The 26128-nt window shown below is 46.4% G+C and overlaps 1 protein-coding gene across 12 annotated transcripts in view; it reads right to left on the bottom strand.

Moving 5' to 3' along the window:
- UBAP2 (ubiquitin associated protein 2) overlaps nucleotides 1-25725 on the bottom strand; it is a 111255-nt gene extending 85530 nt beyond the window's left edge. For 10 of the 12 annotated variants that reach the window (XM_056542508.1, XM_056542527.1, XM_056542562.1 and 7 more), the window contains exons 1-2: nucleotides 25319-25445; nucleotides 7999-8132 (exon numbers count right to left, since the gene is read on the bottom strand). In XM_056542508.1, the coding sequence (XP_056398483.1) occupies nucleotides 7999-8091 (93 nt within the window). In that variant the 5' untranslated portion in view covers nucleotides 8092-8132; nucleotides 25319-25445. Of the gene's footprint in view, nucleotides 1-7998; nucleotides 8133-25318; nucleotides 25446-25501 lie in introns of those variants that run through there. The other 2 variants (XM_056542519.1, XM_056542554.1) reach the window with 2 other exon arrangements.
- Nucleotides 25726-26128: the final 403 nt, after the last annotated feature.

Here is a 26128-nt window from a genome sequence, read left to right as displayed (position 1 = left end):
GGCGCAGCAGCCTAATAACGTCACCAGAAAGCGAGGCCCGGACCCTGCAGAAGATGCGGAAGAAGCCGGAGGATCCCGAAGAAGACATCGGAGCAGCGGGACAGCATCGGGAGCGGTGAGGACACGGTCCGGAGCGGCGGGGACAGATGAGTATAACTTCCTATACTTTACATTGCACGGATCCCTCAACATACGATGGATTCGGCAAACGATGGGTCGTTTGGAACGAATTACCATCATATGTTGAGGGACCACTGTATACACACATGAAAAGGAGTACAATTCCACAGGGATCTATAAGGGCTCATTTTTTGTTGTAATCTGTGGATTTTATTGGTACCATTTTTGTTTCGATGAGACTTTTTGATCATTTTTTTTTTACATATTTTTCTGGTACATGAAGTGACCAAAAATAAGCAATTTGGGACTAAAATCGGGAGTAAATTTTTTACGTTTACACTATTGACCGAGCGATTTAATCCACATGTATTTTAATAGTCCGGACATTTCTGTGCCCAGCTACACCAGGTATGTTTATTTATGTTTACAATTTAAAAAAAAAAATTCAAAAAGGGGGGGGGGGGGGGATTTAAGCTTTTATTAGGGCAGAGGCATATTCAGTTAATTATTTATTTACATTTATTTCCCACAATTTTTTTTTTTGTCCTCGTAGGAGACTATTATAACTGCAACTACTGAACAATGCTGACCGGGCCACACAATTTAACTGCAGTAGCCCCAATCAGCTCGAGCACACTTCATACAGCGGGCACAAGACTTATATGTACGCTAGGGTGTCTCATTTTCGCAAGGATGTGATTTTCATATGACTTTGCTTAAGCCCCGAGTCTCAGTGATGTAAAAGATATATATGCCAAATTTCAAGAAGATTGGATAATATTTAGGGGTTGCACACATTGATCACTTTTATATCAAATTAGTAAAATTTCTAATGCAGTGACCCCCCGACCTACGATGGCCCAGACATACGATAATTTCATCATGCGATGGCCTCTCAGAGGCCATCGCATGTTGAAGGCAGCATCAACATATATGTATGTCAGGGCCATCGCATAAACTGCTATCCGGCAGAGCAGACTGCTTCAGCTGCCGCCAGATAGCCGTTTACGGTGCCCCGTTTGGTCCGCTGACTATCACTTACCTGTCCTCGGGGCTCCGGCGCGTCCTCTTCGGGATCCCCTGCATCGTCGGCGCTCTCCATCATCATCATCACGTCGCTGCGCACGCCGTCCCGTCATCCAATAGGAGCGGCGTACGGAGAGACGCGATGGCAGCGACGGAGCACGTGACGGAGAGCGGAAAACGAGGAAGGCGGGGAAGCAGAGGCCTTGCCGGAGTGTCGGGACACCCGCGGGGACAGCGATGGAAGGCGACATCCGGGGCAGCGGTGACGGTCCGGAGCGGCGGGGACAGGTGAGTACAACTTCCTATGACAGTGGTCTTCAACCTGCGGACCTCCAGATGTTGCAAAACTACAACTCCCAGCATGCCCGGACAGCCATTGGCTGTCCGGGCATGCTGGGTGTTGTAGTTTTGCAAAATCTGGAGGTCCGCAGGTTGTAGACCACCGTCCTATACTTTACATTGCACGGATCCCTCAACATACAATGGTTTCAACAAACGATGGTCCGTTTGAAACAGATTACCATCGTATGTTGAGGGACCACTGTATTCAAGTGATTTGTACTAATTGACTTCTCATGTATTTCTTTCAACCAAACCAATGGGAGCCAAGAGGAACTTGGCTGCTAGAAAAGGTGCCTAGTGGTGAGTTCTTAGGAGCTCGGCTCCCTTCAAAGGAACAGGTATTTTTAGTTTTTATTTACCATCACAAGGAAATGAAAGAAACACTTTTGGATGCTGCTAAATCTACCAGTACTAAACTACAGGAAGTGTGGAGGAAAGCAAATATCACTGTTAAGACAGAGGAGAATATCCATGCTGGTATACAGAAGCTGTACAAAGAATACCAAAATCTGGGTAAAGAGAAATCGAGAAACACGGATAAAGCAAGTGTGAAACAGCAGATTTGGAGAGGTGATCTCGTCTAATTATTTGACATTTCCCGGCAAAATGTGATGGACGTGACTAGCTAAGAAGTCTAAGAAGATAAAGAATTTCTTAGGTCACAAAGAGAAGATCGTTTGAGTTTGTTAATGAGTGGAGTTAACAAAGGTTTTCACCATGAAAACAAGAACTAAGGGGGAGATGTATCATTAGGTGTCTATTGTAGACCCAGATCTACCCCTTAACACTGCTTGTCTAATTTACACTCTTGCTCAGAATTTACAAAGGTTGTGCACTCCTCCTCTACCTCACAGGAAAAGTGGACGTAGGGATTTGTTCTATTGCTTTGAGGCCAGGATTCCATTGAGGTTTTTTGACCATCAGCAAAAATGCCAGAACAACAGCTTTTTCCTGCGTTTTGTTAGTTTTTCTTTTTTTTTTTTTCTTGCGTTTTTGCTGGTATATGGAAACAAAAAAATGTACTAAACTTTTTATTCTTCGAAATTTAGAAACATGAATGCGGATGACTGTCAGATTTGGTGGATTGCGACGAACAGCAGTTTTTTTTTTTAATGTCAATAAAAGGGTTAACAAGGCCTGTGGGGGAGTGTTTTAAAAAAAAAATTCAATGTGATGTGTTTTTTTTATAACTGAATTTTCAGGCTTAGTAGTGGAAGGCGTCTTGTAGACAGAATCCATTACGAAGGTGGGGCTTAGCCTTAGCCCCCAAAACAGCTAGTGCTAACCTCCAATTACTACCCTGGTACCTACCGCCTCAGAGGTTCCAGGAAGAGCCGGTACAAACAGGCCAGGAGCGTCAAAAATGGCACTCCTGGGGCGAGGTGGTAACCGGCTGGTGTTATTTAGGCTGGGGAGGACCAGTAACAATAGTCCTTGCCCACCCTGGTAACGTCAGGCTGTTGCTGCTTGGTTGGTATCTGGCAGACACTGAAAAAATGAGGGAACCACACACTTTGTGTATATATATATATATATATATATATATATATATATACATACATATACAAAGTGTGTGGTTCCCTCATTTTTTCAGTATCTGCCAGATACCAACCAAGCAGCAACAGCCTGACGTTACCAGGGTGGGCGAGGACTGTTGTTACTGGCCCTCCCCAGCCTAAATAACAACAGCCTGTTACTGCATGGGCCAAGGAGCACCATTTTTGATGCTCCGGGCCTGTTGGCTCTGGCTCTTCCCGGCACCCCTGTGGTGGTTGGTACCGGGGTAATAATTGAAGGTTAGCGCTAGCTGATTTGGGGGCTAACGCTAAGCACCGGCTTAGTAATGGATTCCGTCTATAAGACAGCTTCCACTACTAACACTGAAATTTCAATCATAACAAACACGACACATTGAAAAAAAAAAAAAAAAAACACAACCATTTTATTGAAATAAAAAACGCTGGTAATCGTCGTAGTCCACCGAATCTGATGTAGTCCTCTGCATTCACGTATCTGAAATGAGAAGAAAAGAAAAACAAGAAATATGGGTTAGTATATTTTTTGCGCTCTCCCCTTGGAAGAGTGAACATAATGCAGCGTGTTCCTTAACAGGGAGCCTCCAATTGTTGCTAAACTACACCTCCCATCATGGGGGGCTGTAGTTAATCAACAGCTGGAGTCTCCCTGTTTGGGAACACACTGGTCTGTTCCCATCATGCAAAATGTGAACAGATCGGCCCCTCTGCCCTTGGACTACTACTCCTATCATCGGACAGAGTCTGTCTCATGATGGGTGTAGTTGTAGTACCGCAGCACTTGTGAGGGATGGCACTTGCACATCCGCCGGCTGAAGGACTTTAAGGACTACTACTCCCATCATGGACAGACTCTGCCCATGATGGAAGTTGAAGTCCAGGGGTTGAGGTGCAGATCGCATCAGGTCATTCTGCAGAGACCCGCTGCGATCCACATTTAAGTTAACAAGCCAGTGGTACATGCGTCTACACTGCGCTGCCGCCAGCTCCAGTATACACTGTCATAATTCATAACCCCGCCGCCGGGAGCTCTGACTGGTCATAAGCTATTCACCAATCAGAGCTCCTGTGTTCCGGCGGCGGCGACTATGAATTATGACAGTGTATATAGAAGCCGGCAGCAATGTGAAGTAGCCGCATGTACCGCCAACTTATTAACTTAATTAAGGATCACAACGGATTATTCTCTGGAGATCCGCTGTGATCCGCATTTATTAACTATACAAACCGGCGGTACATGCGTCTACATCGTGTTGCTGCCGGCTTCTATATACACGGTCATAATTTATAATCGCCGCCACAACACAGGAGCACTGATTGGTGAAAAGATATTGACCAGAGCTCCCGTCGGCGGGGATTATGAATTATGACAGTGTATATTAGGGATCGACCGATTATCGGTTTGGCCGATATTATCGGCCGATATTCACGATTTTGGGCGTTATCGGCAATTACCTTGCCGATAATCCCCCGCACAGCACCACCCACAGCGCCACACCACCCTCCCTATCCCCAGTTTTTTAATTACATGTTCCCGGGGGCCACGCTACTTCTGTCTCCTGCTGCGTCCTGTGTTAGGCTGTGCGCAATGACGAGTGACGTGACGCGACCAACGTCAGTGCGCACAGTGACAGCTCAGGAGGACGCCACTGGAGCCAGATGTAGAGTGGACCCCGGGCCCTGGGAACAGGTAAATATAAAACTGGGGATGGGGGAGGCAATGGGGCCGGGGCGGTGCAGTGGCGGCTATAGGACTCAGGAGGAGACTCTGTCCCATGATAGGAGTAGTAGTCCAAGGGCAGAGGGGCAGATTGCAGCAGATCATTCTCCGGAGATCATCTGCGATCCGCATTTATTAACTATACAAGCTAGCGGCACATGCGGCTACACTGCGCTGCCCGCCGGCTCCTATATACAGTTCTTAGAATTCATAATCCCCGCCGAGGCGGGAGCTCTGATTGGTTAATAGCTTTTCACCAGAGCTCCCGTCTCCCGGGATTATGAATTATGACTGTGTATACACGAGCCGGCGGCAGCGCATGGGAAGCTGCATGTGCCGACGGCTTTTACAGTTAATAAATGCGGATCGCAGCAGGTCTCTGGATAATGATCCAGTGCGATCGGCACCTCAGCCCCTGGACTACAACTCCCATCATGGGCAGAGTCTATCCATGATGGTAGTAGCAGTCCTTACTGTCCCAAAATAGACACTTTGGTACGTGTCCTCCGAGGCGGTGTATATTTGTGCAAGAAAAGTGCTTTTGCACATTTTTTGGCCGAAAAAAATAAATAAACGCAGTTAATAAATTCGATTCTACAGAAGAAAGTGCTCTATGGTAAACTTAACCGTAGACATGGCTATGAAATATTCTATCAGATTTTGCGCAAAAAAATGTGCAAAAAAAACCTCTTGCGCAAATTTTTGCATTAAATACACCAAAAAAATAAATAAATAAATAAAAAAGCTCTATATACAATGATAAATTCCCCTCTAAGTGTACAAAAGACGACAAAAATTATTCATATAAGAACAAACATTACAAAGCTATGGCTGAAATCAATAAGACAGTAAGGCTAAGTTTCCACTTTTTTTTTTCTGGCAGTTTTTGAGCCAAAGTCAAAAGTGGATCCATAAGGGGGGAGAAGTATAAGTCCTTCCTTTATTATGTCCTATTCTTTAATATCCTAGATATTGAAGTCCTAGATTAAAACCTATTGATCAGACACTCATGTCTACTTGGGATCGAGCACAGCCATGTGAACGCTCGGTAAGGTGGTCAATGATACAGTAGAAAGAGGATAAAACAGTTTAATTGATCAAGGACGAACAAAAAAATAAAAATTCTTGTTGAGTGTAGTCGAGCATCACAGAAAAGTTGTCACGAAGTGAACAAAAGAAATGATTGAATAGGTCAAAGTTGACTCATATCACAAGTTTTGCGTATCATACTACCGTATATACTCGAGTATAAGCCGAGTTTTTCAGCACGATTTTTCGTGCTGAAAACACCCCCCTTGGCTTATACTCGAGTGAACTCCCCCACCCGCAGTGGTCTTCAACCTGCGGACCTCCAGAGGTTTCAAAACTACAACTCCCAGCAAGCCCGGGCAGCCATCGGCTGTCCGGGCTTGCTGGGAGTTGTACTTTTGAAACCTCCGGAGGTCCGCAGGTTGAAGACCACTGCGGCCTTCGACATCATCCAGCCCCCTCTCACCCCCCTTTAGTTCTGTACAGTACTCACCTCCGCTCGGCGCTGGTCCGGTCCTGCAGGACTGTCCGGTGAGGAGGTGGTCCGGTGGGATAGTGGTTCCGGGCTGCTATCTTCACCGGGGAGGCCTCTTCTAAGCGCTTCGGGCCCGGCCTCAGAATAGTCACGTTGCCTTGACAACGACGCAGAGGTGCGTTCATTGCCAATGTACTTCTGCGTCATTGTCAAGGCAACGCCTCTATTCCGGGCCGGAAGCGCGGAGAAGAGGCGCCCCCGGTGAAGATAGCAGCCCGGAACCACTATCCCACCGGACCACCTCCTCTCCGGACAGCCCTGCAGGACCGGACCAGCGCCGAGCGGAGGTGAGTACTCAGAACTAAAGGGGGTGCGAGGGGGCTAGATGATGTCGAAGGCCGCAGTGGTCTTCAACCTGCGGACCTCCGGAGGTTTAAAAACTACAACTCCCAGCAAGCCCGGACAGCCGATGGCTGCCCGGGCTTGCTGGGAGTTGTAGTTTTGAAACCTCTGGAGGTCCGCAGGTTGAAGACCACTGAGGGCGAATGATGAGAAGAGGATGATGAAGGGGGGGGTGGGATGATGACAAGAGGATGATGAAGGGGGGGTGGGATGATGAAGGGGGGGGGGATGTGTGGGATGATGACAAGGGGATGATGAAGGGGGGATGTGTGGGATGATGACAAGGGGATGATGAAGGGGGATGTGTGGGATGATGACAAGGGGATGATGAAGGGGGGGATGTGTGGGATGATGACAAGGGGATGATGAAGGGGGGATGTGCGGGATGATAAGGGGATGATGAAGGGGGGATGTGTGGGATGATGAAGGGGGGATGTGCGGGATGATAAGGGGATGATGAAGGGGGGATGTGTGGGATGATAAGGGGATGATGAAGGGGGGATGTGTGGGATGATGACAAGGGGATGATGATGAGGATGTTAATGACGGGTCTGGATGATGACAGGGGGGGGATGATGCATTTCCCACCCTAGGCTTATACTCGAGTCAATAACTTTTCCTGGGATTTTGGGTTGAAATTAGGGGTCTCGGCTTATACTCGCGTCGGCTTATACTCGAGTATATACGGTACCTATTAATCTAGTGTCTAGTTTTAAAGGGGTACTCCTGTGTTTAGACATCTTATCCCCTATCCAAAGTATAGGGGATAAGATGCCTGATCGCGGGAGTCCCGCCGCTGGGGACCCCCGGGATCTTGCACACGGCACCCCATTTGTAATCAGTCCCCGGAGCGTGTTCGCTCCAGGTCTGATTACCGACAACCACAAGGCCAGCGGCATGTGACGTTACGCCTCCACCCCTCAATGCAAGCCTACAGGAGGGGGCGTGACAGCTATCACGCAACCCTTTGGATAGGGGATAAGATGTCTAAGCACCGGAGAACCCCTTTAATATTTTCAGTTTGTGGTTTCTAGTTTTCCCAATAAAAGTAATTAACATTGAAAAATCGCATTTGTTGCCTACTTTTACAAAACTGATCAAGGTGTGCAACCTCTAAATATTATTCAATCTTCTTGAAATTTGGTATATATATATCTTTTACATCACTGAGACTCAGGGCGTAAGCAAAGTCAGCAAAAATTTTACATTTTATTTTTTGCCTTACAAAATGAAACACCCTAATGTACGCCCTGCTTCCTATAGGGGTTAAAGGAATTTTTAAATTAAGAATAAAAATAAAAAAGGATAAAGAAATGGTGCACGGCAACCATGTACCAGAGAACACTTACCTGTACCTGTTTCTGTGGTTGTGTCTGTGGAGTTGAAATCTGTGATTTTTCCCGAGTGCCCCGGGTACGTTCATTTCCCACCGAAGTCATCATATACAGTATATACAAAACAATGTATGTACAAAATAGAAAATCTGTAAGTAAATATGAACAGAAAAGCATATTGATCATAAGGGTAGTTACTGTAAACCAGGTCATATCATTCATAACAATCACCAACAACTTTATTATTTGGGATAAAATCTTTTGCTCCTTGTTATCCGTCGGATGCGCTAGGGTTAGTACTATAAAATCAGGTTTATGAAATTGTATTTTAATTTTTTTGTGTAAAAAAAAAAAAAAAAAAAAAACTACAGCATAATTCTTACAAAACAAACTTAAATACGTCAAGTTCTGTCTTTAACCCCTTAAGGACTCAGCGTTTTTCCATTTTCATTTTTTCCTCATCACCTTCTAAAAATCATAACGCTTTCAATTTTGCACATAAAATTCAATATTATGGCTTATTTTTTTGCGCCACCAATTCTACTTTGCACACTACTCTTTTGCCGTGGATTTTTTGGTAAAATAAGGAAAAAAATTATCATTGTGCGACAAAATTGAAGAACAAATTTCATTTTGTAACTTTTGGGGGCTTCCGTTTCTATGCAGTGCATTTTTCAGTAAAAATGACACCTTATCTTTATTCTGTAGGTCCATACGGTTAAAATGATACCCTACTTATATAGGTTGGATATTCTCGTACTTCGGAAAAAAATCATAACTACATGCAGGAAAACTTATACGTTTAAAATTGGCATCTTCTGACCCCTATAAACCCTTTTATTTTTAAGGGCCGGTATGAGGACTCATTTTTTGCGCCGTGTTCTGAAGCTTTTATCGGTACCATTTTTGCATTGATCAGACTTTTAGATCGCTTTTTATAAATTTTGTTAGGATATAAAAAGTGACCAAAAATATGCTATTTTGGACTTTGGAATTTTTTTGCGCGTACGCCACTGACCGTGCGGTTTAACCCCTTAAGGATGCAGGGTTTTTCAGTTTTTTCCTCCTTACCTTTTAAAAATCATAACCCTTTCAATTTTCCACCTAAAAATCCATATTATGCATTTTTTGTTTGCGTCACCAATTCTACTTTGTAGTGACATTTGTCATTTTACACAAAAATTCACGGTGAAACGAGAAAAAAAATCATTGTGCGACAAAACCTAAGAAAAAACGCCATTTTGTAAATTTTGGGGGCTTCCGTTTCTACGCAGTGCATATTTCCGTAAAAATGACACCTTATTCTGTAGGTCCATACGGTTAAAATTATACCCTACCTATATAGGTTTGATTTTGTCGTACTGGAAAAAATCATAATTACATGCAGGAAAATTGATACCTTTAAAAATGTAATCTTCTGACCCCTATAACTTTTTTATTTTTCCGCATATGGGGATGTATGAGGACTAATTTTTTGCGCCGTGATCTGAAGTTTTTATCAGTACCATTTTTGTTTTGATTGGACTTTTTGATCACTTTTTATTCATTTTTTTTAATGGTATAAAAAGTGACCAAAATACGCTTTTTTGGACTTTTGAATTTTTTTTACGTGTACACCATTGACCGTGCGGTTTAATTACCGATATATTTTTATATTTCAGACATTTACGCACGCGGCGATACCACATATGTTTATTTACACTGTTTTATTTTTATTTTATGAGAAAAGGGGGGTGATTCAAACTTTTATTAGGGAAGGGGTTAAATGATCTTTATTAACACTTTTTTTTTAAACTTTTTTTGCAGTGTTATAGCTCCCATAGGGACCTATAACACTGCACACACTGATCTTTTACACAGATCACTGGCGTGTATTAACACGCCTGTGATCAGTGTTATCGGCACTTGACTGCTCCTGCCTGGATCTCAGGCACGGAGCAGTCATTCGCTGATCGGACACCGAGGAGGCAGGTAAGGGCTCTCCCGGTGTCCTGCAAGCCGTTTCACCGCGGCGGTCCCGAACAGCCCGACTGAGCAGCCGGGATACTTTCACTTCAGACGCGGCGGTCAGCTTTGATCGCCGCGTCTGAAGGGTTAATACAGGGCATCACCGCGATCGGTGATGTCATGTATTAGCCGCAGGTCCCGGCCGTTGATAGCCGCCAGGACCGACCCGATATGACTGCGTGACCCCACGGCATATCGCAGGAGCCGGAGGATGTAAATATACGTCCTTCGTCGTTAAGGGGTTAATTATATATTTTTTATAGTTCGGACATTTCCGCACGCTGCGGTACCACATGTGTTTATTTTTAGTTACACAGTTTTTATTTTGTGGGAAAAGGGGGGGTGACTGAAATTTTTTTTATTAGGGAAGGGGTTAAATGACCTGTTAACTTTTTTTTAAATTATTTTTTGCAGTGTTATAGCTCCCATAGGGACCTATAGCACTGCACACACTGATCTCTTATACTGATCCCTGAAAAGCCATAGCTTTGCATGGATCAGCAAAATAGGTGCTCGATTGCTCAAGCCTGTAGCTCAGGCTTGGAGCAATCAAACCCAGATCGGACGCGACGGAGCAAGTTAAGGGGGTACCCGCTCGAGACCTAGCTGATCGGAACGCTGCCGGGAAGCGTTTACTTTTATTTTCAGAGCGGCGATCACCTTTGATCGCGCATCTGAAGGGTTAATAGTGCGCTATTAGCCAAGGACCCCCAAGCGCGCGCACCATGCTGATAGGTACATCAGTGACCCCGGAACGCAAGAAACCATTGGCCGACTGCAAAAAGTGGGCGGAGCGCAGGCGGGGAGAAGCTCCGGCCCCTGCCGTAATATTAGTGCCCCACGCAGCTGTAAGTGCCAGCGCACAAGAAGAACAAAGACACCGGCCGCGCGATCGCAGAGCAGGAGCTGCGGCCAGCACCCAGATAACGCTGCTGTATAGACCCCAAGTAGGGAGGAAACTGTCCCGCAATCCCCAGGGCCCCGGTACTGAGGGGAAAAAAGGCACCCGACACCCCCAGCCAAAATAAAAAGAAGAGAAGTCCCTTTCCTCCCCACAGGAGACCCTGATATAAGAGGCTCCCCAGAGACTTAGAGATTAGTAGAGGAAAAGCGGGGGTAGGGAGGGGGGGGGGGGGTGTCAAGGGATATACTTACCCTATTGGCAAGATGCCAGTCTGAGGAGGGGTTAAACCCGAAACGAGTCATTGGTTAATAAAGAATACCTTTTTGCCTGAATACCACCTCTGTGTGATTCCATTGGGAAAAGCAGCACCTAGAAAGGGATCCTCTTCGCCACTTCCTGATATACTTACCTAAAGATGTCTTCAGACAGCTTTTTAGACACCAGCATCATATGTCAGGCTGCAACAGCGGGACGAGCAGGGAAAATAGGGAGACCTGGATGGCGCTGGCCATTGGCGGGAAGGAGTTAATGGTGCATACTCTATGCCCTGTGCCCCTTAGCTGCATATGGGGGAACAGGTAGCGCCATGCTCCTGAACCCCCACCTAAAAAGAAAATTAAAAGGATAAAAGAACCTAACACAGGCCCTCACGAAAAGAAAAAAAAGAAGACCAAGTCTGGAGAGAGCTCCAGACCTTTGTCTGCCTCCTATGACACTAAGTTAACACCGATTAGCTCAGGGTCAGTAGGCAGGGTATTCCTGCCAGGAGGGGCAGACGTTTTTTGTATGCCTAGTGTCAGCACCTCCTAGTGGCAAGAGCATATACCCACGGTTCAGTGTCCCCCAATGGTTCCGACCATTTTTTTAATATCATTTTTGCTTTGGAGCAGCTGGAGGCCCTTGCATTTTTGCCCTCTTCATTATTCAAGCCCGGGATACGGCCCGCTGTTTGCCTGCCCTGCTCTCCGAACATAGATTTATCTTTCAGTCATAGGCTGTATTGCTGTGGTGAACTGAACTTACTCCCTTTTTCTATCTTTTTTGTTCCAATAGGAAGAAACATCCAAACAGGCATTATCCAATGTTATCTGCAGGCAAACATGATATACCAGAAAGTAGATTCTAGGGATCAACCGATTATCAGATTGGCCGATATTATCGGCCGATATTCATGATTTTGTTAGTTATCGGTATCTAACCTTGCCGATAATGCGTCTTGCCCACGACAACTGGGCAACGGTGCTGCTGGCTGCTGTTTTGCATCTCCCACACAGCCATGGCAGCCCTGTAAGAGAACTGCAGTGGCTGCCTGGGAGAGGCGCTTTGAACTTCGGAGTGGCGCTGCTGCGCTTAGACGTGAGGTCACGTCACCGTGGGGGTGATCTGACCTCACGTCTAAGCACAGCAGCGCCACGTCTGAGTTCACTGTGCCACTGATCAGTGAGCCCAACGCCCTGCTTGTCCTCGGCGCACAGAGCCCTGCTTGTCCTCGGCGCACAGAGCCCTGCTTGTCCTCGGCGCACAGAGCCCTTCTCAGGAGACCTTCCATTGACCAGTCATCAGCCAACCTGACAATATGGCCTGTCTGATATCCCTACAATGCAGATGACTATGGACGATCACACTGCAGATCACCAGAACTGAAGCTCTTGCCCGTTTACTGCATAAGAGGAATGAAAACCCTCAGCACGGTGATCGTGAAGCCTAAGACCCCAACATGCCACCCTCCCCTTACTGGTCTCAAATAAAGAGGTCATGTGAGCAGACACAACATAACACACCAATCATATCAGTCAACTCTTCTGATCCTGAAGAACATTATGGGAGTCAATAACCAAACAAAGAAAGCAAGCAGAAATCAATACCTCATAAGACCATGTAAAAGGACCCGAAGGCTGAACAGAACATAAAGTAATGGAAGCAAATTTGAGAAAAAACTGTGATAGGACAACATAGACATACATTGGCCAGGGGCTTGGTCAGGCAGCAGTGGGGCTGCCTGGCCACTGGGTCGCGCCCCCCCCCCCCCCCCCCCCGTAGGCTTGGTCTTGGTGTGGCAGTGGTCGCCACCCAGCGGTACGCCAGTGTTAGGTTAGGGACCCACTCTGACTAGGTGGCCTTGATGTGGCGAGTGGGCTTGTACTTTTTGATCAAAATGTATACTAACAACCTGTTAGCTTTTTAAATTATGCTAAGAAGAAAGTAGATCAAAATACAAATTGTGGATGTGCAGCTTTGTTTCTGTTTCTCTATTTTTGTTTTACACATTGGCCAACACCATTGTCTCAAGTCCGCACAGGATGGAAATGCCTCATTTTACCTGCAGAAAAACATAGGTAAAATCTGCAGTGTAACACAGGTAGAAGACACAAATCTTATCCACATCCTGCAGAATTTTTCCACATAAACAGACAGGCCGGGAATAATTTTTTTTAAGCCACAGCATGTCAGGCAATACCGAGCCCATTGTTTAATGTTAATAGCCACCATAATTTGCACCGACCTGACCAGCTTAGTTATAGCCGGGTTCAGTAATGAGCCACACTGGCTGCCGAGGGAGTAAAACACATCACAGGAGTAATCCATTATAGTCGATGGAGTCTGTCACCTGCATTGAGCATCAGGCTGGGGAGAGAAGCACATTATCTGGAGCTTCATAACTATAAATAACCATCAGAGACCCCGACAGATCTTAACTTTTGACATTTCACATAGACATGTCCAAAGTTAAAGGGGTACTCTGCTGAAAAACATCTTATCCCCTATCCAAAGGATAGGGGGATAAGAGGTCTGATCGCGGGGGTCCGGACGCTGGGGACCCCCGTGATTTCTTGGCCGGGATACGGGAACACAGAAGCTTAGAGATTCCATGTTTGTGATGCTACGCCCCCGCCATTCATGTCTATGGGAGAGGGCGTGATGGCTAGTACATAGCTGTCACGCCTCCTCCCACAGACATGAATGGAGGGGGCGTGGCGGCTGTAGTCGCTAGTCATCCGGCACGGAGCGGAGTTCACTCCGTGCAAGGATACCTAAGGTGCCGCGCTGGAGATCAAAGGGGGTTCCCAGCGGCGGGACCCCCAGGATCACACATCTTATCCCCTATCCTTTGGATAGGAGTTAAGATGCTTTTCGGCAGAGTACAACTTTAAACGGATTATCCAAGATTAGAAACTACATAGCACCACTCGTCTTCAATCTATGTTGGTATTGCAGCTTTTTGCAACAGAGCAGGAGCCCAATAGTACATGTTTACAAGCCACAGCAATAAAACAAAAAAATACATGCAGCAAAAGAAAAATAGTGTACCGATTTACAAGCATTCTGTGGATTTCACCCATTAGGCTAGAATACTTTGACAAATCCCAGTTCTAGCATGAAGCTTTCAAGCCCATAATACGCATTCTCTGTGGTGACACGTGACTGCAGGCAGCTCAGTTCCCTTGATCTAGGAATTTCATTTCCTGCCTTTCTGAGGACAGTCTCAGGCAGGCGACATCCCAAAATAACCCAGCCAATGGCTTCCTACAGCAGTCACTGACAACTAATGCATACAGTGCAGGCACAACAACCTTTTCCAAAGTACAAATCTTTCTTATTGGGCAGCAATTGTGAAGTACGGATGATAAATTCTCTGCTGCTATCCACTACAGGGAAACTTGTGCATGGCGGACCCCTATACATGGAAGCCACAGCCTCCATATAAATAAGGTTGCAATCACACCTCGTTTTCACTGTACGGGTGCCGGATCCGGCTGGGGGAGGGGAAAACCGCGCGCTCCCGTACCCCAGCCGGACTAGCGCTGAAATCCATTTACTTTAATGAGCCAACCGGAGTCAAACGGTGACTCCGGTCAGCTAAATTTTGACCCCCTATCCGGTTTCCTGACCGGACCTTAAACTGTAGTATACTATCCGGCTAGGGTACGGGAGCGCCTGGTTTTCCCCTCCCCCAAATAGCCCCCCAAATAAAAGTTGCAATAAAAAAATACATTTGATTGACAGCCCACTTAGCCAATCAAAGTCTCAGCATGTGATGTCACTCCCATATGTCTCCATGGGTGGGCTGCTCTGCTCCAAGGACAGGTAAGTGGCAGGGCCCAGTTCTAGAGATAGATAACATGGGACCACAGAGGTGAGACCCCTCACAGACACTTATTCGTTATCCACAGCATAGGCAATAAGTGTAGTTCCCTGAACCATCTACCCCTTTAATTGCCATCTGGGGTCTGCACGCATCTTGAAAATGGTTGTGGCTGGCGGAGATGGTTAAGGAAGCTGAAAACAACTATGGCAGCTGTTACTCGTTCAATCAAGGTAGCTCTGCCCTGGTTGTTCAAAATACACAGATAGTGGCTAACGGGAGTTGTATGAACAGTGTAGCACAACTATTTACAAAGTTCTCTGTAAGGCGGGGTTCACATCGGTTTTAGGGACGTTGGGAAAACCCCATACGGGGCAAAAATGAGCCGACCGAAATCAGCGTTTCACTTCAGTTGGCTCATTGAAATTAATTACATACGGGCGGCATACGACAGGGATACAGGAGCGCCCGGTTTTAGTTCCTCCCCAACCGTATGCGGTCCCGTATGGCTAAAAACCTGATGTGAACCCAGCCTAACTCATAAGCTACAAAAGAAGCATAGCTTTCCATGTTTGGCTGTGTGGGCAGCTATTACCACCACCAATGGGAGTTATTCCAACTGAGAAAAACAGCTGCCTTAGTTGTTTTCAGCTTCTGATGGCCACATGCAGGCTGGAGGGCCCTAGAACTAGAGACTGGTACATATTTAAGAGGTTGGACCTGCATCTATTGGATGTTTAGGGCATATCCACATATTGACGGGAATAAAAATTTTAATCCAAAACAGCAAAATAAATAAAAATTGATGGCATGTGCACACAACCTCAAAGTTGCTGGACTCCGCTAGAAGTGACAAGACACCAGGGCTTTCGCATTCATTTCTTATGAGGGACTATATATTTATCCCTAGCAAATTCTGAACTAGTAATGGGAAGTTCATTGTTATGTTAACATCGTTGCCAGTAAAGTAAAAATCATGCACTGGTCACTCAGTTGTCCCTTTTCCTGGGCCTCGGTCGCTAATAAAGTAAGTGTGGGGGTTAAAAATATACCTCCTAGCACATGGGACTGGAGTTCCTCAAATAGGCAAGGACTAACCATCCCCACCCCCCACACACACACACACACCAGGAAGGTTGAAATCTGAGAATGGGTTTCATAAGTGACTATTCACATATGTTTAAACGGAAAAAGTCCTTCTCAGTGCTGCTGCCGCTCGGCTCTTATTTCTCCTCTTAGAGCAGCTGTTTCCCCACCCAGGCTGACCTCAATCTGAGAGAGACCCCCTGGCCGCTCATAGTGAACAGAAAATTGAAGCACAATACATGACATATGTGCAGGTAATTCATTATCAGTAATGGGCGGAGGACAGATTCCAGGGATGCAGGGCCCTCACAGCTCTGGCTCCCTGGAATTCCCTTTGTTTGGGCTGGCTGCAATAGACGTAGACCCTACTGCAACTTAAGCTCATCGCTTGTAATGTAGAACACCATGCAAACAGGGTGGATCAAATGCACATATAGTCAGTACCACACTGTCCCAAAAAATAAAAGGGAACACTTAACACAATGTAACTCCAAGTCAATGACACTTCTGTGAAATCACACTGTCCACTCAGGAAGCAACACTGATTGACAATCAATTTCACATGCTGTTGTGCAAATGGGACAACAGGTGGAAATTATAGGCAATTAGTAAGACACCCAATAAAGGAGTGGTTCTACAGGTGGTGACCACAGACCACTTCTCAGTTCCTATGCTTCTTGGCTGATGTTTTGGTCACATTTGAATGCTGGCTGTGCTTTCACTCTAGCGGTAGCATGATACTGAGTATACAACCCACACAAGTGGCTCAGGTGCAGCTCATCCAGGATGGCACATCAATGCGAGCTGTGGCTACAAGGTTTGCTGTGTCTGTCAGTGTAATGTCCAGAGCATGGAGGCGCTACTAGGAGACAGGCAATTACATCAGGAGACGTAGAGGAGGTCGTAGGAGAGAAACAACCCAGCAGCAGGAACACTACCTCCGCCTTTGTGCAAGGAGTAGCACTGCCAGAGCCCTGAAAAAGGACCTCCAGCAGGCCACAAATGTGCATGTGTCCACTCAAACAGTCAGGAACAGACTCCAGGAGGGTGGTATGAGGGCCCGACCTCCGCAGATGGAGGTTGTGCTTACAGCCCAACACCGTGCACAACGTTTGGCATTTGCCAGAGAACACCAAGATTGGCAAATTCGCCTCTGGTGCCCTGTGCTCTTCACAGTTAAAAGCAGGTTCACACTGAGCACGTGACAGAGTCGGGAGAACGTTCTGCTGCCCACATCCTCCAGCATGACCGGTTTGGTGGCGAGTCAGTAATGGTGTGGGGTGGCATTTCTTTGGAGGGCCGCACAGCCCTCTATGTGCTTGCCAGAGGTATCCTGACTGCCATTAGGTACCGAGATGAGATCCTCAGACCCCTTGTGAGACCATATGCTGGTGCGGTTGGCCCTTGGTTCCTCTTAATGCAAGACAATGCTAGACCTCATGTAGCTGGAGTGTGTCAGCAGTTCCTGCAAGAGGAAGGCATTGATGGACTGGCTCGCCCGTTCCCCCGAATCCGATCCGAATCCGATTGAGCACATCTGGGACATCATGTCTCGCACCATCCACCAATGCCACGATGCACCACAGACTGTCCAGGAGTTGGCGGACGCTTTAGTCCAGGTTTGGGAGGACATCCCTCAGGAGACCATCCTCCACCTCATCAGGAGCATGCCCAGGCATTGTAGGGAGGTCATACGGGCACGTGGAGGCCACACACACTACTGAGTCTCATTGTGACTTGTTTTATAGACATTACATCAAAGTTGGATCGGCCTGTAGTGGGGTTTTCCACTTTGATTTTGAGTGTGACTCCACATCCAGACCTCCATGGGTTGAAAAATGTGATTTCCATTGATAATTTTTGTGTGATTTTGTTATCAATACCTTCAACTATGTAAAGACGAAAGTATTTCATACGATTAGTTCATTCATTCAGATCTAGGATGTGTTGTCTTAGTGTTCCCTTTATTTTTTTTTGAGCAGTGTATATACAAGGCTCTGAATGTACACTGAAAAGCTATAGCGGGCGCTGAATACAATACAAGTTGTAGGCCTTATGTGTGTGCACAGGGCATGTGTATAGAGGGTGCCCTTTAAAACATGGAGTACATTTTAGGATAATCTAAGGCTCTTTTAAAAAATCAGCACAGCCCAACATTTTGCATATATACCAGGAAACACTTCCTGCATATTCCTAGGGCTACATTAACCCACAGGCCAAAATTTCCAAATGATAAAACTTTTGACATAGTTACATAGTTAGTATGGTTGAAAAAAGACATACGTCCATCAAGTCCAACCAGGGAATCCTGTCCCAGGTTTTTTTTTTTATTAAGGTACAATTTAAGGACCCCATGTTGGTAGAAAGAGGCCCCTGACTGTCCCCTGTCAAATGATGCTGTGGGAGATGTCCTTGGAGAGGTAAGGTTGCATTCACATGGCCGTTTGCCCCAGTTTTTTTATCCCTGTTTCAGCTCCGTTTTTGCAGATTGTAAAAGGATTTAACACGGTTTAAAAAAAATCCCATTCACGTCAATGGGATTTTTTTTACAATCCGTTTACATCCGTGTGCACCCGTTTGCACTCGTTTCTATTTTTTCATAGAAGAAAAAAACGGCACATGCAGTATTTTTTCTTCCCTGAAATAAACGGAAGAAAACACGGACATCATAAATTCAACATTGAAGTCTATGGCAAACGGATGAACCTTTAATGTCATCCGGTTGCACCCGGGTTTAAAATATCAGTAATTACATCTGAGCATGCTCAGAAGAGGTGACATCAGCAGACTCCTACAGTGTTGTGGGACTACTACTGCTCTCATCATGGAAACAAGTCTGTTCCATGATGGGAGTAGTAATTCCCCGGCTGTAGGAGTCTGCCGGTGGCTGGGTGGACTACATTAGTGTTTCTACTACTATCCCCATCATGGATCAGACTGTTCCATGATGGGTGTTGTAGTATAGGGGCTGAGGGATTGATCGCACCAGGTCTCACTTCTGAGACCCGATCAGAAGTTATTAAGCAGGGGAGCGGGCAGCATGGTCCGCAACCCTGCGATCACCGATGTATTTTACTTTCATTTTTAAATTCCCCGGGGAGCTCTGAATGGCCAGTACCGAGGAGCCAATCAGGGCTCCCTGTGGGATTTTTAAAATGGACAATGTACATTAAAAGAGCTGTGGGGGGCAAGATATATAGCACTATATATCTAGCCCCCCAGCGCATTTATAAAGATATAACCACCTCCAGCACAAAAATATATACCCCCACAGTATGTATATATATATATATATGTATATGTGTGTGACCCCCCCCCCCCCCGCATTTATAATGTAACCCCCGCCTGCGGCTTTATAATTATATACCACCTGCCAGCGCAATTATCAATATATACCCCAGCCAGCGCATTTATGTGACCCCCCCGCTAGCGCATTTATAATTATATACCCCCGCCAGCGCAATTATCAATATATACCCCCCGCCAGCGCATTTATGTGACCCCCCCCCCCCGCTGGCGCATATGTCATTACTGCAGCGCTATCTGTGAATAGTATTTTACTGGCAAAGCATCGCACCAGCCGCCGCCAGCGCAATGCTGCTGATAGAATACTATTCATACATCGCACTGCAGGGGCATATTATATAGAAGTGCTGTGGGGGCCAGATAATACTACATATCTGGCCCCCACAGCACTTCTATATAATATGCCCCTGCAGGCTGCAGCGCGATGTATGAATAGTATTCGATCAGCAGCATCGCGCCGGCAGAGGCTGGTGCGATGCTCTGCCAGTAAAATACTATTCACAGATAGCGCTGCAGTAATGATATATGCGCCAGCGGGGGGGGTTCATAAATGCGCTGGTGGGGGTTATATATTGATAATTGCGCTGGCGGGGGGTATATAATTATAAAGCGCAGGCGGGGGTCACACACATATATATACTGCGGGGGTATATATTTTTGCACTGGCGGGGGTTATATCTTTATAAATGCGCTGGGGGACTATATATATATATATATATATATATATATATATATATATATATATATATATATATAGCGCTATATATCTTGCCCCCCACAGCGCTTTTAACATACATTGTCCATTTTAAAAATCCTTGCAGGGAGCCCTGATTGGCTCCTCGGTACTGGCCATTCAGAGTTCCCCACGGGGAATTTAAAAATGAAAGTAAAATACATCGGTGATCGCAGTGTTGCGGACCATGCCGCCAGCTCCCCTGCTTAAAGGGGTTATGCGCTGCCCTGCAGTTCGGAGCTCCGCTCACAGCGTCCGGAAGTTCATTACTCCAAACGCTGTGTGCGGGCTTCCGTGTTCGCCGCCGGGCGTGACGTCACGCCCGGCCCCTTCGTGACGTCTCGCCCGCCCCCTCTACCAAAGTCTACCATAGACTTTGGTAGAGGGGGCTGGCGTGACATCACGAGGGGGCGGCCGAGACGTCACGAAGGGCCCGGCGCCCGCGAACGCGGAAGCCCGCACACAGCGTTCGGAGTAATGAACTTCCGGACGCTGTGAGCGCAGCTCCGAACTGCAGGGCAGCGCACAACCCCTTTAATAAATTCTGATCGGATCGGGTATCAGAAGTGAGACCCGGTGCGATCAATCCCTCAACCCCTGTACTACTACCCCCATCATGGAACAGTCTGTTCCATGATGGGGGTAGTAGTACAAGCACTAATGTAGCCTCTCCAGCCGCCGGCAGACTCCTGCAGCCAGGAACTACTACTCCCACCATGGAAACAAGTCTGTTCCATGAAGAGAGTAGTACTAGTCCTGGCTGCGGGAGTCTGTAGGTGGCTGATTTTTTCATTCAAAAATAAATAAATGGATTAAAAACGGTTACAAACGCTTCAAAACGGATACCCATTTGATCAGCCGTTTCTATCCGTTTTTTTAAATCCGTATTTTTTTTTTAAAACGGTACGGGGGGCAAACTGCCGTGTGAACGCACCGTAAGCCACCACTAGAGGATGCTAGTGAAACCTAGAGATAACCCTGTTAAAAAGGCTCATGTAAGGGCCGAGCTCACACTTATGACGTCTGTACACCTAGGTCAAAATATAAAGCTGGAGCTTCCGCAGTGGTACTGAAACAAATACTGTAGCTGTTAGTTATCTGATGAGAGAAATCCGCCAGAAAGCAGCCATTTAAAGGGCCTAATACTTTATTGGGCGACATTTCAAAATGGCATCAAACTATCAGTTTCAAAAAGCATTTTCCAATTAAGTTTTACACTTATAATGCTCTTTCTAGTAGCAATCCTTTATACTGTGGCTTTCTGGAAGATATACCTCTCACCTACATAATATAGGAGACAAGTTTCTTAATGGGATGTTCTTGGCTGGATTGTTGGGTCAAGAGGCAGTGACTATAGCACAATCTTAAGTGGTTACTCGTACTCATCCAGGTCACGGCTACAACTAAAACCCTCTTAAGGGTACGTTCACAGGCGCCGATTTTTTAGCGGGTTTTCCGCTGCGTATTTGAAAGTGGGAGGGCTCTTCTCGGCTGTCCACAGCCGATTTTCCGCGGCGGAATGTACACTACGGAAAATCCGCCGCAAGCCCCATTGAAGTCAGTAGGGACTGTGGCGGATTTTCCGCAGCGTAAATTCCACTGCGCGTGTGAACGTAGCCTAAGACTATATTTGCTACTAACTAGACGCATTCCAATTTAACAAAAAAATTTACATGAAGAGAACATGAGTTTTCTGTTTTTCCAGTGAACCCTACAGTCACAGTATGTGTGAGACATCTGCTATGTTAGGGTAAGGACTGCTTGGAAATATGCCATCTCCATATGTGGCCATACATTTCAATGTGGATTACACAGAAAGAAAGGACATATCCATTCTTTCTGCAAGGTCCAGTATTTGAATTTCCATAGCAGATGTTTCTGCTGCGGATATTCTGCCATATGCATGGTGAAGAAAACAATGGAACCTTGTTGTAACGGCATTTCCTAGCAGAATTTTCTCAATTGGATTCCACTCAGAAATTGCGTCTTGTGAATGGGGCCCAAGACTGTTCCTGGTATGAATGGATCTTAACAGATGTTTGATTACCAGGCAAAGAGAGAAGTCCATAAAACAGACACTCCAGAAAGACAGAAAAAAACCATTTAAAGCAATTAAATGGCCCCATGTAAAAATACAATCTGATCTGCAAGGATAATAAACTGTCCATATACGAAAAAGTAGGATTAGTTTTACTGGCAAGCTGGATTCTCTGAATCCTCTATAACTGCACCACCAAAATTGCCTCTCATTGACCCATTAGGGGAGGAAAAGGCACCCTCTCTACAACAGCTATGACAGGTTCTTTAAAGGTTTTTTTTTAGCTAATGTGTCACCCATTTACTTGACAGGTGATAAATGTAAGACAAAAATAAAAATCTGTGGAGTTGAACAGGGACCTTGACAGATTGCTAAAATGGAGACCCCTGTCCCTCATCCCCAAGAGCAGAACCATGTAGTCAAATGTGTACCCTCCTCAATGACTCATGGTAAAAGGAAGCACAATAGGATTTTTATTTTACAGGTGTAACAAATAAGGGGTACATTACTGCCCCATTGCCTCCCCCATCCCCGGTTTTATAATTACCTTTTCCCGGGGTCCGCGCCACTTCTGGCTCCGGCGGCGTCCTGAGCTGTCACTGTGCGCACTGACTGTGACGCAGTGTTGAGGACATCACTTGTCATTGCACACAGCAATAGCACAGGAGATTGCAGGAGCCAGAAGTAGCGCGGGCCCCGGGAACAGGTAATTATAAAACCGGGGATGGGGGGAGGCAATGGGGCAGCGATGGGGGTCTCGGGCAGGGGCATTATCGGCAAAGTAATTGCCGATACAGATGATGTCAAAAATCAAGAATATCGGCCAAACCGATAATCGGTCGATCCTTAATATCAACACCAAGTAGGGCAGGAGCTTTGTAGTATAACTAAATGTGGCTGGTCCTTCTAACCGGACTATAAAATGTCCAGAAGCCCCTTGATGACTAAGGGTGCCCATACACCTTAGACCAGTGTACAACAGTGGGAGTTGTAATTTGACAACAGCTGAAGGAACCCTGGTTGGGAAACACTGCCTTAGACTAAAGTTGTCCACGGTCTGTATTGGCTCCTAAATAACAGGAAGCCAATACAGATAAAACCCCTAAAGCACTCATTCCTCACAATACACTACAATCCACCACTCTTCTGGAAACTGAAAGCCCGATGGTGGGGGGTCTCCCATCTTGAATTGAATTAGATTAATTGTCAGTGCCTACTTTATATATTTTTTTTCCTATGGTGGGTTATTTGTATCCTGACCTATTATATTGTCTTATTCCCTTTATAGCTAGATGCAGGTTAATTTCCTTTTTCCCCTCTTTTGCCATATTTTTATTCACCATGTAATGTATGCTCCATGCCCTGGAAATTGTACTTGTATTTTTTCATTCCATCTTCAAATTTCATCCATGATGCACCAGGAGAAGGTTAATGTATTTATTCTAATTATGTCTGTCTATGTTTATGACATGTTACGATTCTTATTATGCTTACTATTGCATACTCTTTATAATATGGTCACTTAGTTTGTTTTATTGGTTTCATGATTTTTTCCTTTCCTGTACCCAGTAATTTTGAAGATTAAAAAACTTTAATGAGAAAAAAAAAAAAAAAAACTAACGTAGATGGCAGGAGCCTTTATTCTGTCTAGACCAGTGTCCCCCAACCTGTGGTTCTTTGGCTGTTGCAAAATCACAACTCCCAGCATGCCCTTACAGCATAGTCTAATGCGGTGTTCCCCAGCTGCCGGTTCTTCAGCCATGGCCAAAACCACAACTCCCAGCATGCCCTTACAGCATAGTCTAATGCGGTGTTCCCCAACTGCTGGTTCTTCAGCCATGGCCAAAACCACAACTCCCAGCATGCCCTTACAGCATAGTCTAATGCGGTGTTCCCCAACTGCTGGTTCTTCAGCCATGGCCAAAACCACAACTCCCAGCATGCCCTGACAGCCTTCAGCAGGGTCTAAGGTGATGTTCCGCAACCTCTGGTTCTCCAACTATGGAAAAACCCACAACTCCCAGCATGCCTTTACAAGCAAAAGTTCTTCAGGGGAATTTTTTTTTTTTTTAAACAGCTTGAGAGCTGCAACTCAGGGAACGCTGAGTTGACCATGCTAAATCCTGCAGGACATGTTGGGAGAGCCACAGTTAGTGGAAGCTGCATCAGACCATCAGGACATGCTGGGAGTTGTAGTTTTGAAATCGCCAGTTAGTAACAGCTTGGGCACATGTTTTAACAGTGGTCTCCAACTTGCGGACCTCCAGATGTTGCAAAACTACAATTCCCGGCATGCCCGAACAGCCAACATCTGGAGGTCCGCAGGTTGGAGACCACTGTGTTATAAGAATGTTGAAGGCTGTCGGGACATGCTAGGATTTGTAGTTTTATTTTACCACTTGAGAGACAACAGTTTGGGAGACACTGCATTAGACCAGAGATCTCTAAACAGCCACCCTTCAGATGTTGCACAACTACAACTCCCAGCATGCCTAACCAGCCACTGGCTGTCCGGGCATGCTGGGAATTGTAGTTAGGGGGATGCAGATATATAAACAACTGCATTAGACCATGTTGAAGGCCATGCTGGGAGTTGTAGTGGTGAAATATCTTGAGTTGGGGGGAATCTTTATTTGAAGTGTGTGTGAAACAATACCAACAACAGTTGTCCCCATATTATTTATGGGGCGCTCATATAAACGTGAGTGTCCCCCCTGGGTGATAAGTGGATGATATAGCCGTGGGGCCCCATGAAGTTTCCTTCCAATGCTTTCCCCGGGTTATAATGGGGTCCCTGAATAGTAGTGGGGCCTCTGCAGTGTAAGGATCGCACCGCTAGGGGCCCCGGGGCAATAGAGTACAACCCCTCCTCCCGGCGGGCAGGATTGCGGCACAATGCGGGGGCTCCCCACCCTCCGGCAGTCTCACAGCCCCGGCTCGGCACGCTCTCTTTGTCCAGTGACCGGGTAGGGACGCGCCGCCGCCATCACTAGGCCGCAGACCACCCACCCCAATGCGGGCCTCCAGAGCTGCGCCCCCACCCCGGCCATCCCAACCCCGCGCCTGGTGGGAGAAGACGGGGGTCGGTAATTCCGGTGACGACAGAGTTGACAGCTGAGCCCGTACACGACGCCCCCCGGTTACTTGCCGTCTCCTTCCACCGCCGCCGCCTCTTACCTGCAGCACAATGCGCCTCACAAAGCAGCAGCAGCACCACAGCAGCAGCAACGGGCGCCGTCACCTGACTCCTCCCCCAGCGTCACCCGGCTGCGCCGACATCTTCCCGGCCGTGACGTCATCCGCAGGCGACAACCGACCCACGCCAAGATAACAAGCGCCCAAATCCTCGGTAATACTCACCGAGCTGATCCTTAGGTTTTTCCTCTTCAGGAAAGAAAGCTGAGACGGCGCTCCGTCTCTTTCCTGTCTCGTTTGCGGGAAAGGGGGAGGCGCGTCCTGATGACGTCAGCGGCTGCGCTGTATGGGTTGCTAGGGGTAACACCGGCCTGTAAGAGAGAGAGAGGAAGCTTCGTTGTGTGCCTCCTCCCTTTGTGTCCCCGCACAACACAATAACGTGCTTAGCTTACGGCAGTGTACTGTAGAACTACAAGTCCTAGCATGCGCTGCCTCCTCCTCTGGCTGGTTGAGCGTGCAGGGACTTTGATTCTAACGAGTGTATGGTCATAAAAAGGTTTAACTAATACTTTGTAATATATGCAAATATTTTCCCCCTGTTAGTCGTATCTGTCAGCATCTCAGTGAAAAACAGGATGACAACGTATATTGTTAAGAAGAGGCGGACCCTATTGATTTCTAGTGAGTCAGATTGGGATGTATCCGATTCAAACGCGGGCCACTGAGCTTTTAAAATAGCGCATGTCTCGAAAGGAGTCATGACAAAGTTCAGCCGTAGAAGTGAATAGGGTCTGCCTCCCATTTATGGCGGGATGCCAACAGATACAATTAACGGGCAGGAACGCATTGTGG

This window comes from Hyla sarda, chromosome 1, assembly GCF_029499605.1.
Source record: "Hyla sarda isolate aHylSar1 chromosome 1, aHylSar1.hap1, whole genome shotgun sequence".
Classification (NCBI taxonomy): domain Eukaryota; kingdom Metazoa; phylum Chordata; class Amphibia; order Anura; family Hylidae; genus Hyla; species Hyla sarda.
The sequence above is the reverse complement of the archived record's forward strand: the minus strand, read 5'-3'. Positions and strand labels throughout refer to the sequence as shown.